At 38.7% G+C, this 14,883-nt stretch overlaps 1 protein-coding gene across 1 annotated transcript; it reads left to right on the top strand.

Moving 5' to 3' along the window:
- Positions 1-3,216: 3,216 nt before the first annotated feature.
- Positions 3,217-11,603, top strand: snrpa1 (small nuclear ribonucleoprotein polypeptide A'). Its single transcript, XM_023408298.2, has 9 exons — positions 3,217-3,400; positions 5,388-5,535; positions 6,699-6,777; positions 7,680-7,726; positions 7,818-7,920; positions 8,248-8,327; positions 9,565-9,640; positions 10,324-10,417; positions 11,314-11,603. The coding sequence occupies exons 1-9, from the start codon at positions 3,319-3,321 to the stop codon at positions 11,475-11,477; spliced, it is 873 nt and encodes a 290-aa protein (XP_023264066.1). The 5' UTR covers positions 3,217-3,318; the 3' UTR covers positions 11,478-11,603.
- The last annotated feature ends 3,280 nt before the right edge of the window (positions 11,604-14,883 follow it).

Genomic DNA, 14,883 nt, shown 5'->3' with positions numbered 1-14,883 from the left:
GCTTTCATACGTAGGTACAGAAAATATCAAATAACAAAAGGAGAACAAATAAAGACTCATGAAGAAATCAAACAAAACTGGCTTCACCTGAGCCTGTTTGTACTGTGTGACTGGCTGTGGGATTATGACTGTGGGTATGTCTTGGGTGTGTGAATTGTTTTTGTGCTTAGTTTAATGTGTTTTATTTTGTTCCTCAAGATCTCCATCGTCTCTATGGTACATAATCAAGACAACCACGACTGAGACGTGACAAATGTTATTTGGTCGGATTAATTAAAAGAATAAAGAAATCCATAAATATACACTGTCTAATGATTGTCTTTTTCAGTGCCTTTTATTATTTTTCCATCACTTTCTTTTATCTTTCATTCTTTGCGGAGGTTTAGTTATTGATCTTTTTCATATTTTTTCCCAAACTATAGTAATATTTTCCTCAATAGTCCCAATATATTAACAGTAAGGTTTATGTTTTGAAATTATAACTTCTTGGATAAAACCTTATGGAAAAAGCACATTACTGTTAAAGAGAGACTGACTGACATACGTATGATTTTGTCAGGGTTACATTTTCCTTTCCCTCAAAATTGTCCCTTCCCACTTGCAACACCTTTGCGAGGCCCTGGAGGGCCACTGCCCACAGGTTGGGAATCACTGAGTTATAATATTAAAATGATTGTTAATATGGGTAAATGCACAAGTTAAATTGTATGATAATTGAAGCTGCTTTAGAAAGTAGCTGCTACCTACAACAGTGATAATAGGGAAGAAGAAAACTGTGAGGAGAAATGAGGAGCTCAACTATCACAGTAAGACATTATGTTTTCAATTTGACAGACTACAAAAGAAAGAGAATCGTTAAAACAGCTAAAAGGAATGCATGCAGACAGTTTAGCTCTTCTATCAGAAACATGTGGAACATGTATGGAATATGATCCAATAAAATATCAGTATTTGCAGAACAACAGCTGTGGGAGAAGCCAACCTTTAAGGAGTATTCGCGAGTGTTCACCTTACTGATATGCATAAACAAAGGAAAGAAGAAGTCCATAAAGTGAATATAAACGTGTATAAGAAACAGCCCTAGATGTGGAGTTTACCCTGAAGAACTGACAAGATGTAAGTGGATGTTCTGCACCTGGGCAACATCAAGTTTGTCATGCTGTGGTCAAGCAGTTACCTGAGGAAGCATTGTAACATTGAAGAAGCTCTTTAATAAGATATAGACAGAAAGTGGAAGGGTCCACTAACTTTCCTTTTGTTGAGCCAGGGAAATGCAGGACCAATAGCACTAACTCATGTAAATCGATGGTAAAGATGATTATTTTTGGGTTATCATATTTTTATCATTAAAGCTTTTATTTTGTAATTTATTTAAATATACACAAACAGACAGTATTATCTTGGTTATGAGATATTCAAAGGCCCATGGTAAATGTACATATTTAAAACAACCAGAAATAAACATTTAGCAAGGTTATCATATTTTTTAGAAAAATGAAAATTGTTCTAGTGAGTGACCGAGTGGCTTAAGAAGATCCAGAACATGATTTGATTAAAGTTGGTATAGAAATTTAAAACAGCCTGAAGGAAGTTATAGCTATAGTTGTCTTTGATATTGAGAAAGGCTATGACTCTTTGTGGTGAGAAGGTCTTTTAACTAAAATGAACAAGGTAGGCATAGGTAGAAGGTTAAGCCATCAGTCCGACATGATTAAATACTATGATTAAAAATATTTTTGAAAGAAATACAGGAACATTTATACAATCCTCACTGTATGCAGATGATGGAGGAATTTGAAAAAGGGGAAAAATGTCTCATACAGTATGTGTTTGAAAGTCAACAGAAAGCAACAGTAAGTGTGAAGCAGTGGTTCCCAACCTGTGAGATGGGGCCCACTGATGGGTCGTGAAGGTAGTGCAAGTATATCTATATCTACATCTATACTATATAAATGTATGTATGTATGTATATATATTAAAAATTGAAAAACTCCTTTCATTGTTGTTTTTCTTGATTTAGACCTATCACTGTGATAAGCCAATGAAAGGAATTTTGCTGCCGTACCACATTGTACACTTGTTTGCTATTGCAGGCTGATTGCATTACATGCCTGCTCATGAGAGATTACATTCATGGCAACAAAGGACTATCAAAAATAGACAACTGATTAGCAACAGGAAGAATTAAAAGGAAATGGAGTCAAAAGACAAACGGTGAATTGACAAGTGATTGCTCTACTTTCAGTTCTATTCTGAATCGTCATCATTAAAATTAAAAGTGCTCTAAGAACAAATTATTTGGCCTCCCTATTACGTGTTACGGGGTTGGATATGGGCCATCAACATTTTTAAGATTTTCAAGTTGGCCATGAATTGGAAAGGGTTGGGAACTGCTGGTGTAGAGAGATAGTCCGATGATGGGACACATGCTACATGCTAAAACTTAGTAGATATTACATAATGGACAGAAGTTAACACTATATAACAAGCCCATGGAAAAAGTTTGAGAGTTGCATGGTTCATGACGTGGCAACAAAAACTAGACAAGATGCAATACAGAGCATTAAGACTTAGTTTAGGAGCGGTTAAAACCTCGGCCATTAACTATCACTAGTTGAGGTCAGTGAATTGCCATCAGATCTGAGGAGAATGAGGCTGTCATTAACATATTAGATAAGAAGTCAGGGAGGAGGAACTGGATACTTAGCTTCAGCTGGTCTGTAGAAAAAATAAACTGGTTAAAGGAGCGCCAAACTAAATATCTTAGAAATTAGTTTTCAGAGCACAGAAGCAAAATCATCTATTCATTACAGAATAATGGAATCATGGCAGGAAATGTGGGATAACAGTTGTGAGAAACAACAGAAGTAAATGTAGGGAGGAAGCTATCATTTTACAGCACACAGGACTAAATGCCACATTTTTCATAATGGAAAAAGACAGCTTCAGATAAACACACAACTGCTAACTGTAAGGAAACTGTAAAGCATACACTGATAGGAAGTTCAATAGTGAAAGAGAAAGACTGAAGGATAGGCTGATAGCTGTGGGAAGGGGACAAACAATCACAGGTTCAAAGGGCTTCATATAAATATTTAAAGGAAACAGGTCTAATATCCACTATATAAACTCCTACAGTCCTGATGTTACACACTCCGGTACAGTAGGGGGCGGTGTGCGCCTTTCGCGCTGGTTTGTAGCCCGCCATTAATATCAAAGAGGAGGAAGACGTGAGCGAAGCGTTTGTTCCGGGCAGCAGCGTGTTTGCAGTTTTGCTGCAAAAATTAAAAGCCAGTAACGTCTGTTGTTGGCCTCGACATGGTGAAATTATCCGCGGAGCTGATTGAGCAGGCTGCTCAGTATACCAACCCTGTGAGAGACAGGGAGCTGGATTTACGAGGTAAGTTTAACTTTGTTCTTGGAGATGTTAAGTTAGCTTGCTCAGGCTACATGCAGGCCTCACACCGCGCTCCATTCAAAAACTTGACAAATGAAGTCTTGTACTTTTTGATACGACCAGCAAAGTGACTTTCATGCGGGTTCAGGTTCATTTAGTTTACTGCGTAGCTGTTGGTTAGAAGAAAGCGGCAGGTAAGGGTCTGAACTACGTTACCAAAATGTTAAGCTACAGCTTTGCCAGCCAAAGGACAGCTGATACAAAGGCGATGGGATAAAAAGAATAAAGTAAAAACATTTCGCAAAAACATTTCCATTTAGCGTGCACTGCTTAACATGAAGTAGATAGTGCTTTGTTGATATCATTAATAAATGTTTTTTTTTTTTCAATAGCTTCCAATTCATGTGACCCAGTCGTTCAAAGCCTGTGAATCGCATCATCACAGCTTTGTTTATTAATTAGGAATATTTTTTTCATTGCCTAAGTACTATTGGTTCAATGAAAATAAATGCTTACTTAATTTAATCCACCAAAGATGCTTTTTATGACCCGTAAATGTTTTGTGGCATTTATTTATGTTAAATATTCAAGATCATGTTTGAATACTTACCACATGCCCTTAATCCAGTCTGGGCCACTATGTCAGTGGTGACACAGGCTCACATGAGGGGAATCCTCTCAGATTTAGGGCAGTTAACAGCCCAACACTTTGTGCCATAGAAATGACTGCACTTCTATATTAAATGACCCCTGAGGCCAGTACTACAAAGCAGGATTTGAGGTTATCGAGGTAACTTCAGGTTAAACTCTGGGTTTTCAGTCCTAAGACCTAGACTTTACAATAAAGTGATCAATAATAACGAGCAGTAGATGTAAAATATAAATCAGTCGAATAGATCCCTTTCTTGAGTCTTTCCATGTGTCCACTCTGGTCTTAAGATAAAGCTTCTAAAAATATTACACTAAATAAATAGCCTATATAATAACAATTATAGCTTCATTTTAATTGAACAGATATTCTTTAATCCGACAGGATTCCTGACAGTGATGAAGCTTTCACTCTCTTCTTCATCACTGCAGCTCAGAACAACATGAGGAGACTCTGAGACCACAACTGGAAATAAAAACCAAACCTCTGATGTCTTTGATTAGAACAATGATCCACATACTGTTAATTATTTCCATGATTGTAAATTAACATTTCAGTCGGTCTGACTCATCAGACATCAACTACTTCTCTCCTCTCAGAAAAGGTCTGACGTTAACTTTTTTAACTTTAACATTTTATCTACATCTCATGTTCATAAGTTTGTTCATCATCAGGCAAAAGAGCAAAAATACTCAAACGTAATAATTCATGCACTTAATTACAATATATTTTAGTCAGACTTTACAAATTATATTTAGACATTGAAATAATATATTTTTTATTCCAGTCATGTGATCATTTAATCACATTTCACCTTGTTGAGTGTCACTTTTGGACGTTGCTTTAACCAAAATTACCGGCAGGTTTCAGTGTTTCTTCTCAAATCATATTTAGTACTTCATTTGTGGTTCAGACGATGTTGGTTTATAATGAACAACTCCGCCTCGTTCACATGAACGCGCTCGTAGCCTGATAGGTAAACCCAGGGTTAACTGAGCCAGTTGATAACCAGCTTCATAGTAAAGGTTATCCAGGACGGTCAATGTTAGGTTTAGTTAACCCAGACAACTAAAAGTTATCCTGGATTTGTTGAACTTGCTTCATAGTACAGGCCTCTGGTGTTGTATCACTTTTGTGTTGTCAGCTAGAGACACTATTGTACCATTATACCCATTTTTATGGAAAAACCTTTTTAAACTCATTCCCACATCTCAAGGTGCTCTACTGTATATTAATATTGAAATCTCTGTATCTATGTATCCTACATCATACTGATCTCTAATGATTTTTCAAGTGCAACAGATGTTCCTCCTCAGCATTTATCTCTTTTTCATGTGACAGGTTATAAAATCCCAGTGCTTGAAAATCTTGGAGCTACACTGGACCAGTTTGACACTATAGATTTCTCTGATAATGAAGTCAGAAAACTGGATGGCTTCCCTCTGCTCAAGAGACTGAAAACACTTCTAATGAACAACAACAGGATTTGGTAAGTTAAAGCTGCAGCACCCTCCAGTGTCTTAATGCAAAAAAATCAGTATGATGTTCCAGTTAAAGACAAACATGTTGCTTTTTCACACTTAAATTAATCATAGAGCATTTCAGTGCTTCCAGATTAAACATGGGATTGTTATCAAGTCTGATGGGTTTGATATTGCACTTGCTGTTCAACAAATTTACTCCCATTTGGAGCACACATGAAAGTTTCAGTATTAATTACAGCTCCAAGTATCTTGGTGGTTTGTCCTCCACCTACAGACTCAGAGTATGAATCAATCAAATCAATCTTAAAAGAAGTTGCTGTTAGTGTTATTTTGTCATCCTTGTAGTGCAGTCTGTGGGGTGTTTAAAATGTTTTCTCGTGACCTAACCTTGTGACACACATACAGCCCGGTGTATGTACTGTTACAAACAAAGCTTTCTATCCAGGCAGAAATCTCATTTAATATGACCTGATTTGATGTGTAATAGGATTGGTAATGTGCTGACATTACAAACACCTTGATGTAATTTTTCACTGGATAAAATAATAGGATTATGGCTTTTGTTCATTTCATTCATGGGATTAATTCAATTCCCATATAACTGATAGTGTGGTGGCTTTGTGAAGGGGGAACACTGCAGGTATTTTACTAATACAGTCTGTGACAAATATGACAACTTGGTTTGTTTTCATCTGGTGTGAATAGAGCCTTGGCTGCTAGCTTATTGCTTACAGACACTGTGTTTAATGCAGTTAGGCTAAGTTCACACAACAGGCCCGACAGGCCTCTGTTGCCAGACAATATAACCAGATGCCGACCAATGGTCGTACAGATTGTACTTATTGCCCCAGCAGAACTTATTGCAACACAGGCACATCAAAGAAGCCTCTTTTCAACACAGTTTTTTGGACTGAATGCTCATTAGCTCACCACTGAATCAAACTGTAGATTCAGGATATAACATTTGAAATTTAATAACATGAGTGAGAAACACAAACACTGCAGACGCTCAGTAAGTCTATATGTATGCTTTATGAGATGGTACAAACGACTGTAGATGATTTCAGATGGTTTTAATGAAGTGCTGCCTTTGTTGAATTGATCACAGTGTACTTGGCCAGTCAGTATATCGCTGCATGCTCGTAACCTTCTGAAACTTTTTCTCCAGTCGCATAGGTGAGAATCTGGAGCAGTCTCTGCCAGGTCTGACAGAACTGGTCCTCACAAACAACAACATTCAGGAGCTCGTGAGTACATTCATAGTTTTTATATTTGTGATCAACGTGGTGAATATAATCTTTACTGATTTAAACTGACATACAAGAAAAATTTAAATTCCTCTACAGTCTGCAGTCCCTTTATAATTCTTCTCAGTGAAGATTATTGTGATTTTTGTTGATTCAAATCTGCCATCATTTTGGAGTCATTCCATCAACGTGCAAAATTTTATTATAGCAGTACAACTACAGCCTCCAAAACCATTGCTGAGTTGACTTTACACCCATCTCTGCCAGCGGCAACAAAAACTAAGATCAGCTACATAAGGTTAGAACTTGTGTTTAGGATGTTGTGTCGGGTTGAATTTCACAGGTTCTCTGGTATTGGTGTATTAAGTTGCTCCTGTTAACTTCACTCATCTAGACCAATGCTTTTTATTAAAGGAGCTATTTGTTTTGCTATTGCTACATAGCCAGCGATAGCACTAAAAGCTGTTCACTTACCAGTCAAGAAACATTGTGAGTTCAACATCAAACTTAATTCCTTTTCTCACCAACAGCTGTCTCCAGAGGTGGAAACAAACAGCAATGTTAACTCTTGTCTCTATCACGACTTTTTCTTCTACTGAAGTTAGCACGCTAACCAGCGAGCTCCGATCTGTGTCATCATTTTCCGATAGAGACTAACTGTAGCTTCCGATCTGCCCTGAAGATGTAGACGTATTATAACCTCTACCGCTATAGCTCCTGTCAAGTGACGGTCACCATCACCTGCTCCCAGCAAGAGAAAATTTACAAATAGCCCCTTTTGATTAAGCTCCACTAAATTACTCTAATGTGCCTTCACAGGTAGTAACGTACCAACACTGGAAACTTAACCTGCCTCTTTTACCGTACTGTTTTTCCTACACGGTTGCTCTTTTCCTGTGTAGGGTGACTTGGACCCACTGGCCTCGGTGAAGACATTGAACCTTCTCAGGTATGAATCATCAGTACTCAAACATAATCAGATTATTGAACCGCCTTGTGCCCCACTTAATTATGAGTGTACTTGTTTCTAATAATTTCAGCCTGTTAAGGAATCCAGTGACAAACAAGAAGCATTACAGGCTCTATGTCATCAGCAAAATCCCACAGATCCGTGTGCTTGACTTCCAGAAGGTGAAGCTCAAGGTAAGTGCAAATGAACAGGTATACTGTGCCAGTTTTTAAGTCTCAATTAAATGTGGATTAATGTGGGATACAGGGCCCTTCAGTGACCCTGCACAGTATTTCAAGGGCTGGCAACAGGTGTTGGTCATGGATCATATGTATTGGAGATGGAAGCTAAAACACCTTTAACCATTACATTTCTAACAATCTTGTTACAATCTGTTGAACATCCAAAGGAGTTGTGGTGAATTGTGCATTTTCCTGCCTGGCCTTGCCCCCACCCCCCCGATGATCGCTCAGTCTGTGATTAACAAGGGTTTTCACTTTAACTGTGTGATATCGTCATAGGAACGCCAGGAGGCGGAGAAAATGTTCAAAGGCAAACGAGGTGCTCAACTTGCAAAGGATATTGCCAGGCGAACAAAAACGTAAGACAAAAGTCCTCGTCAGACAGCAGCTCCTCTGAACCGCTGGATCCTGGCTGATGGAACGGGTTAAACAAACAGTCACCACCTGTCAGATACAGTATATTTGTGAGAATACACTGTGATTAAACGGGTGGGATTGGCTATATTTTTTTGTTTTGGCTATGTCTTTGTGATTCATAGCAAACTCCTAAATTTATTTTAGATTTATTTTTATTTTATTTTAAATTTATTCTTTGTTGTTCAGACTCTGATTCAGCACATTCAATTTGAAATAACTGGACTACACAGCCAGCCAAGAATGCTCTCCAGGATGTAGGCAGACATGTTTTTTTTTGTTTTTTTTTTGTCAGCGGTCATGAGACATAACCTCAGGACTCACTCAGCACAAGATGCAAACCACTGGTAAACCTCAAAAACGGAAAGATCAGGTTGCATTTTGCAAAAACAAGAAGCTTGGAAGAGTTCTTCAACACAGTTGTATGGACTGATGAAACAAAAACCAACCTCTATCAAATTAATGGAAAGAGGAACAGCTCATGACCCAAAGCTGCCACCTCATCTGTGGTTCTGTTGTGACTTGGGCCTTTATGGCTGCAAATAAAACTGGCACACTGCTGTTTACAGGAGCATTCTGCGCTCGGATGCCAAATGCGTAAAATTCATTGGACAACATTTCATCATTCAGCAGGACAATGATTCTAAAAATACAGCCCAGGCAACCAGAGCAGGATGGAGAGGTTGAATTCAAATTAATTTTCAACCCATAAACTCTGACAACTATGTGATAAATGGACAATATCTCTCACACAGGTCTACTCAAATTAAAGCTTAGGCTTGGTAATTAGGCATGGTAATTTAGAGTAGTCTCCATTATTTTGTTTCAAATTGTATGTGCTGGAGCAAAGTCTGAAGAACAAAAGAAAAGGAAAGCTAAGGAAATTATTAAAAAAAAATCTGGTGTCTGCACTAAAAGATCATCACTTGTTCTGTGTGCCTGCAATCAGAAATCAAAATCATACCTCCCTTAGTGGAAGTAATAACTGTATGAATGGACCTGAACCGTTACAACCTGAAGCCAGTAACGTTCACCACAGTGTTGCTCAGGACTGCTGTCTTTGGACAATGTATCAGTTTATTTGACTAAAGAAAAGACACTACACATGAGATTAACTACACTGGTTGAGAGGTCAGAGAAGCCGTGTTCGTCCATGTTGTCTAAATGATGTGTTCCTTTCAGATTCACTCCTGGAGTGGCAGCACAGCTTGAGAAGAAGAGGACGGGGCCGTCGCAAGCAGACGTGGAAGCTGTCAAGGTTCACTTGTTTACTTGAAAAATGTTGGCACTGGGTTTATGGGGTGCTTAGATTCTGACAGCAGTTTTTCATTTACATCCTTCTGTCATCCAGGATGTGACAAGGTTCTGAGGGGGATTTTTCTGGAGCTTGCAATCACATTTTACAGTCTTCCTTTGAGGACGGAGTTTACTCAGTGGTCATCAAGTATCTCAATTATCAAAGAGGCGGTTTGTTAATGGTCTGATGTTCAGAGCCAAAGAGTGTCCTTGACCAAAGATGGGGGTTATAATTCAAGAAACTCCATGATAACTTGGCAGTCCCAACCCACTTATGAAGAACAGTGAGATGTTGTTAAAAGCCCTTAAAAAAGCCAGTAAGGGAACCTTGACTGAAGACTGTTTTTGTCAAACTACAGTGTGAAGAATGAACATTTATGCTGAAGTTTCAACTTTGTCATATTTGACTCTTGATATGATGGTCACAATGTGGCTTTGAAGTTTGTTCTAACTGATGTATGATTTAAATAATCACCTTTACTAAGTAGTTGTCATAAGACCACGGTGGAGATGAAGCGTCACTGATGTACTAACTAACCTGGATGAAGATTCAGATCTCTAGCTGTTAATTTGCAGAATGTAAAGGGATGAACAGAGTTTATCAGACCAACCACTGTGGTTTACCTGAGTGTGTTTGTCTTTCAGAATGCCATCGCCAACGCTTCATCACTGGCAGAGGTGGAGAGGTTGAAAGGGATGCTGCAGGCCGGTCAGATCCCAGGCAGAGATCTCAGACAAGGTCAGTGCTCGACGATTACCAGACCTTTACCAATGCTGTAGAAGCTGGTGAACTTTAGACTGTATCATTTCGTTTGTATAGACACATTAGTCAGGATTCCTTACACTGGGTTTTTCAGTTGTGACAAAAATCCACACTGAGGCAGTGATGTTGCCAACAAGTCACGGTAATTGGTAGTAGTAGTTTTAACCACCTTTTTATAATAAAAACACTGAACCAGCAATTAATTCATCCTGCTAACAAGCATTGAGCCTGATGTATTGTATTCCTCTGTCCCGTAGGGTTCAATTGTTGTTCAAAAACTATTGAAAACACATTAGGGAACCACACAGTTGCACTGGTTGACATGTTCTTTATTAACCATGAATACACGCTGGTTTATTTTGATTCCGTCCACATACACCACCCTTCAGAAGCTTAATGCTTTCACTTGAGAAAAAAAATCTGCTGTATTTCTGAATTAACAAGGTTATCCCAAAATTCTGAGATATGATCTTGTTAATTCAGAAAAAACAGCATATTTCTTTCTCAAGTTAATGCATTAAGCTTCCGTACCACCCTGCTGCTGCAAATGATCAGTGGAGCACCAAGGATTAATCTGCCACTGAAAATAGCACACACACACACACACACACACACACACACACACACACCCCCACAAATACAATATTAATGATTGCTAAAAATGACGTGTCCAGCTGTTATGGAAAGTTACTGGGGCGTCAAAAAACTGAACTGTTTTCAGTTGAAACCAGTGAACTTGTGGCTTACAAAGAAAAGTATGGGATAACACCAGCCTTACATTATGTTTTTCTTTTTTTTATATATATCTATATATATATATATATATATGTGTATTTTGATGGATGGATGAATTGTATCACTTGTAAAATCAGGTCCAGCTGGGATGGTGGAGGAGGAGGAGGAGGAAGAAGAGGAGGAAGATGCTGAACAGATGGCAGCACACATGGGTGGAGATGCTGGAGAGGAGATGAACGAGGGAGATCAAGAGGAGGAGGATGAAGATATGGAAGAAGAGCCACATGTTAATGGCTCCTGAGTACCCTGAAAGCATTTTCGTTGTTGTTTCCATGTTGTTTAATTTCTTGTGTTGCATATAAAATTACCAGGGCTGTTTTTTTATTTTGTAAATTGACACACATTAAACAGATTTTTTTTTCTTAAATCAGAATCTTTTTATTGAGGTTTTGCAGAGTGTATTAACACCAGCTGACACTAATGAAAACATGTAAACACCGATGAACATAACCAAAACTTAACATGATTAATGTCGCTGTGAGTGGGACGACTTCCTTTTAAGCAATCAGTTGACGTTCTCTGTGGAATGCAGTCCACCTACAGTACATGGTCTCTAAATGTCATATTTTAAAAGGGTGTTACACTTCTAAAAAAGAGATGGATTGAAAATGGTCAAAATTGAAATCATAGTCTGGGATTTCCTGGCTTTTAGTCAGTAGATGGATCATATTCCATGAAGCGCTGGATCCTACAGTTCCCATAATGCAACCAATAGTGTCGTTCAGTTTCACACACCTGACAGACAAAACCACTGATGTCAGCTCTAGCAGTAGCTGTTCACACCAGAAGTGGATTTCTCCACGTTGGTCAGCAAGTGATTCTGCTCTTTTTAAATCATACGTTCTTCCTCTGTCTGCTTGTGTGTGTAAACATCTATTATTGTGAGGACCGGTTTAAGTTATAGACCTAATGGAGTGAAGGCATGTTGGCCAGTCCTTATAACTTCAAAAGGCTGTTTGAGAGTTAAAACTTGTTTTTGAGGTTAGAATTCAGTTTAGGGTAAAATAAGATTATCCTTCATTAGTCCCACAGTGGGGAAATTTGGTGTGTTACATACAGTACAGAAAAGAAAACTGCAGAATGTCAATATCAAATACTTAAAAAAAAAAAAAAAAAAAGGATAAATGATATATAGATATATACAATTTGATATTTAAAACAAAAATGGCTGCAGATGAGTGTAGTGCACAGTTGGTGTGTGTTAAATATTGCACATGGGGAGCAGCAGGAAGGAAAGACCTGCAGTATCTCATTCACACTGAGGGTGCAGCAGCCTGTCGCTGAGGAGCTGCTCAGTGCTGTCAGAGTCCTACAGGGATGATCGCTTGCTGCCCTAGCAGACCACAGCATAGAAACTGTCTGATGCCACCAGAGCCATAAAAGGTCATCAGGTGTAGGAGTACACTCCAAAAGACCCGAGTCTCCTAGAGTTAGGCATTTAGTTGTTATGGTTAAAGTTAGGGAGCTGATAACTTTTTTGGAATTGCAATTCCACGGTTTGTTTCCCATTCAAAAATGGGTGGGAATACTTAGTTGGAATTGCACTTTGGGAATAAAAATTACCACCAGGAGGTGCTAAACAAAAGTGTAAAAAGCGTTTATTGGAATCTCTAGAGATTGAAGAAGATTCACCGACTGATTTCACATGTGATATCTGTATTCCAGAGATGGTATATAGTTGCTTATACAACACAGCTCAGCTGCAATTGTCTTCGGTACTCTGCCTGCGGCCTCGTACCTATGACTATCTACCTATGACCAAATCACAACCGTGCTGATATTCAGTACATCACTCCCTGCGTGTTGTGACTCCTTTCTATCAGAATCAGCATTAACTTTTTCAGGCATTTGTGCTACAGTAGCTCTTTTGTGGGATCAGACAACATGGGCTATCCTTCACTCCCCACGCACATCAGTGAGCCTTTGGGTATACTACAACAAATATAATTTCACTCATTCTCTGCACTGTCAAGATCACGTGATGCATCATCACTAATATTGAAGCCAAGTGGCCAGGCTCTGTGCATGTCGTGCATGTATTGTGAGTGTAACCTGAGCAACAGATGTGCACAGAGTTAAGTCAAGCTTTGTGCAAATATAAAGCCTGCATCTCTTTTAAATAGACTCAAAATCTATTTTCTATACAATTACAGGAGAGTATGAAGGCCCCCTGCTTGGTGACACCTAATTTATCCATTATAATCTGTGTATTAAATTAGTATTGCATTAGTACATTGTGTGGTTTCTTAGCTGTGATCCACCAAACACCTCAATATGATGGCTGCTAGTCTAGTACTAATATAATCTAGGGAACCAAATCTTATGAATACCTTAATCATACACTTGGACCTGGATGTCAAATATTCCATAGGTATTAAAATAAGAATAACAAAAATAACCTTATGCCACCCAGCTGTTGTCAGAGGTTTGCAGTCTATCCATTTCAGCAATATATTTTCTCTTCCAGTCTATAATGTGTACCTTGAAGTTGTGTGTCTGGCAGCCCAAACAATAAGCACACCTGTTTCAGTTCAATGTCAAGGATTAGACATTTTGTATCCACTATATTTTCCCAATATTAACCTATATTGTACTAAGCTGGGGAGTAATCTCCAGACGGTGTAGTGGTCTAAGTTGAGTTTCTCTCGTCCTATTAGAACAGACATTCTTTGCTGATTTCCATATTTGTATCCAGGTTGCTTCGTCAACATCTATATCCGACCATGTTGCAGAAGACAGGGGTTTTTGACCGTCTTCAGAAGCACCAGAGTTGGCTGAGGCAGCAAAGGAGCTGAATCTCACCACAGAAAACATGGGAATCGTGGAAGGCTGAGGAAACTGTGTGTATACCTCTGAGACTTCTACCAGAAGGACTGCTGAAATGAAAGTACTATGGAAAAACATTGCACAGCATTTAATACCTTGTTATCATTCCCTATATTGCTTTGTAGTATAGTGTCTTGACTTAATGTTTCATTAATGGTCTTATTGTGACAAATTTCCTAACAAATGAGGTCATTTATGTTCAAACCATTAGCTTTACTCTTTCCAAGAGAAGAAATGCCCCAGAAGACACTCCCATGTCCTTCGTGGCTTGTCCTATAAATGTCTGTGCGCCAGCACCTGATAAATTATCATCATGTCCAAAACAGGAGTGAATTGAATTCTGAATTATGCCTCTGCAATGTGAGTCATTTTCATTCAATATGACAAAACATTGTCCTTAAATGTGCACTCAGCTGTTCATTAGTTCTTGTTTTTTTAATATTGGACGGTTATTATTTTGATTTCAGTCATAATGGCAGACTGGACTGTCCAGTCTGTCGTTCGAAAAACCTGGTTCGACTGGACAAACATCTGGAGAATGTCCACAGTGACATCAAGGTTAGTACTTTTTTAGTTAGAAATTGACTGAGGAAGTAGATGGCAAATGCAAGTCCTGAGCTTTTAAATAACTGTCCTGAAATGTTCATGCTATCCCAAAGATATCAGTACATTGGCATTGTTAGGAAAGCCAAGCAGAGGACCAAATTGTTAGACCTGAGGGAGCTGAGGAGATCAAATCCCAGGCCGTCACTGGTCAGCTCATTAGGCCTGCAGCAGCTGAGCTGCAGCAGCGATGAGGAAAGGGGGGGGGGGGGGGGGGG

This window comes from Seriola lalandi, unplaced genomic scaffold (assembly GCF_002814215.2).
Source record: "Seriola lalandi dorsalis isolate HSWRI2012SDOR001 ecotype SW California unplaced genomic scaffold, Sedor1 jcf7180002054359, whole genome shotgun sequence".
Classification (NCBI taxonomy): domain Eukaryota; kingdom Metazoa; phylum Chordata; class Actinopteri; order Carangiformes; family Carangidae; genus Seriola; species Seriola lalandi.
This window is presented reverse-complemented; position numbering and strand designations above follow the sequence as displayed.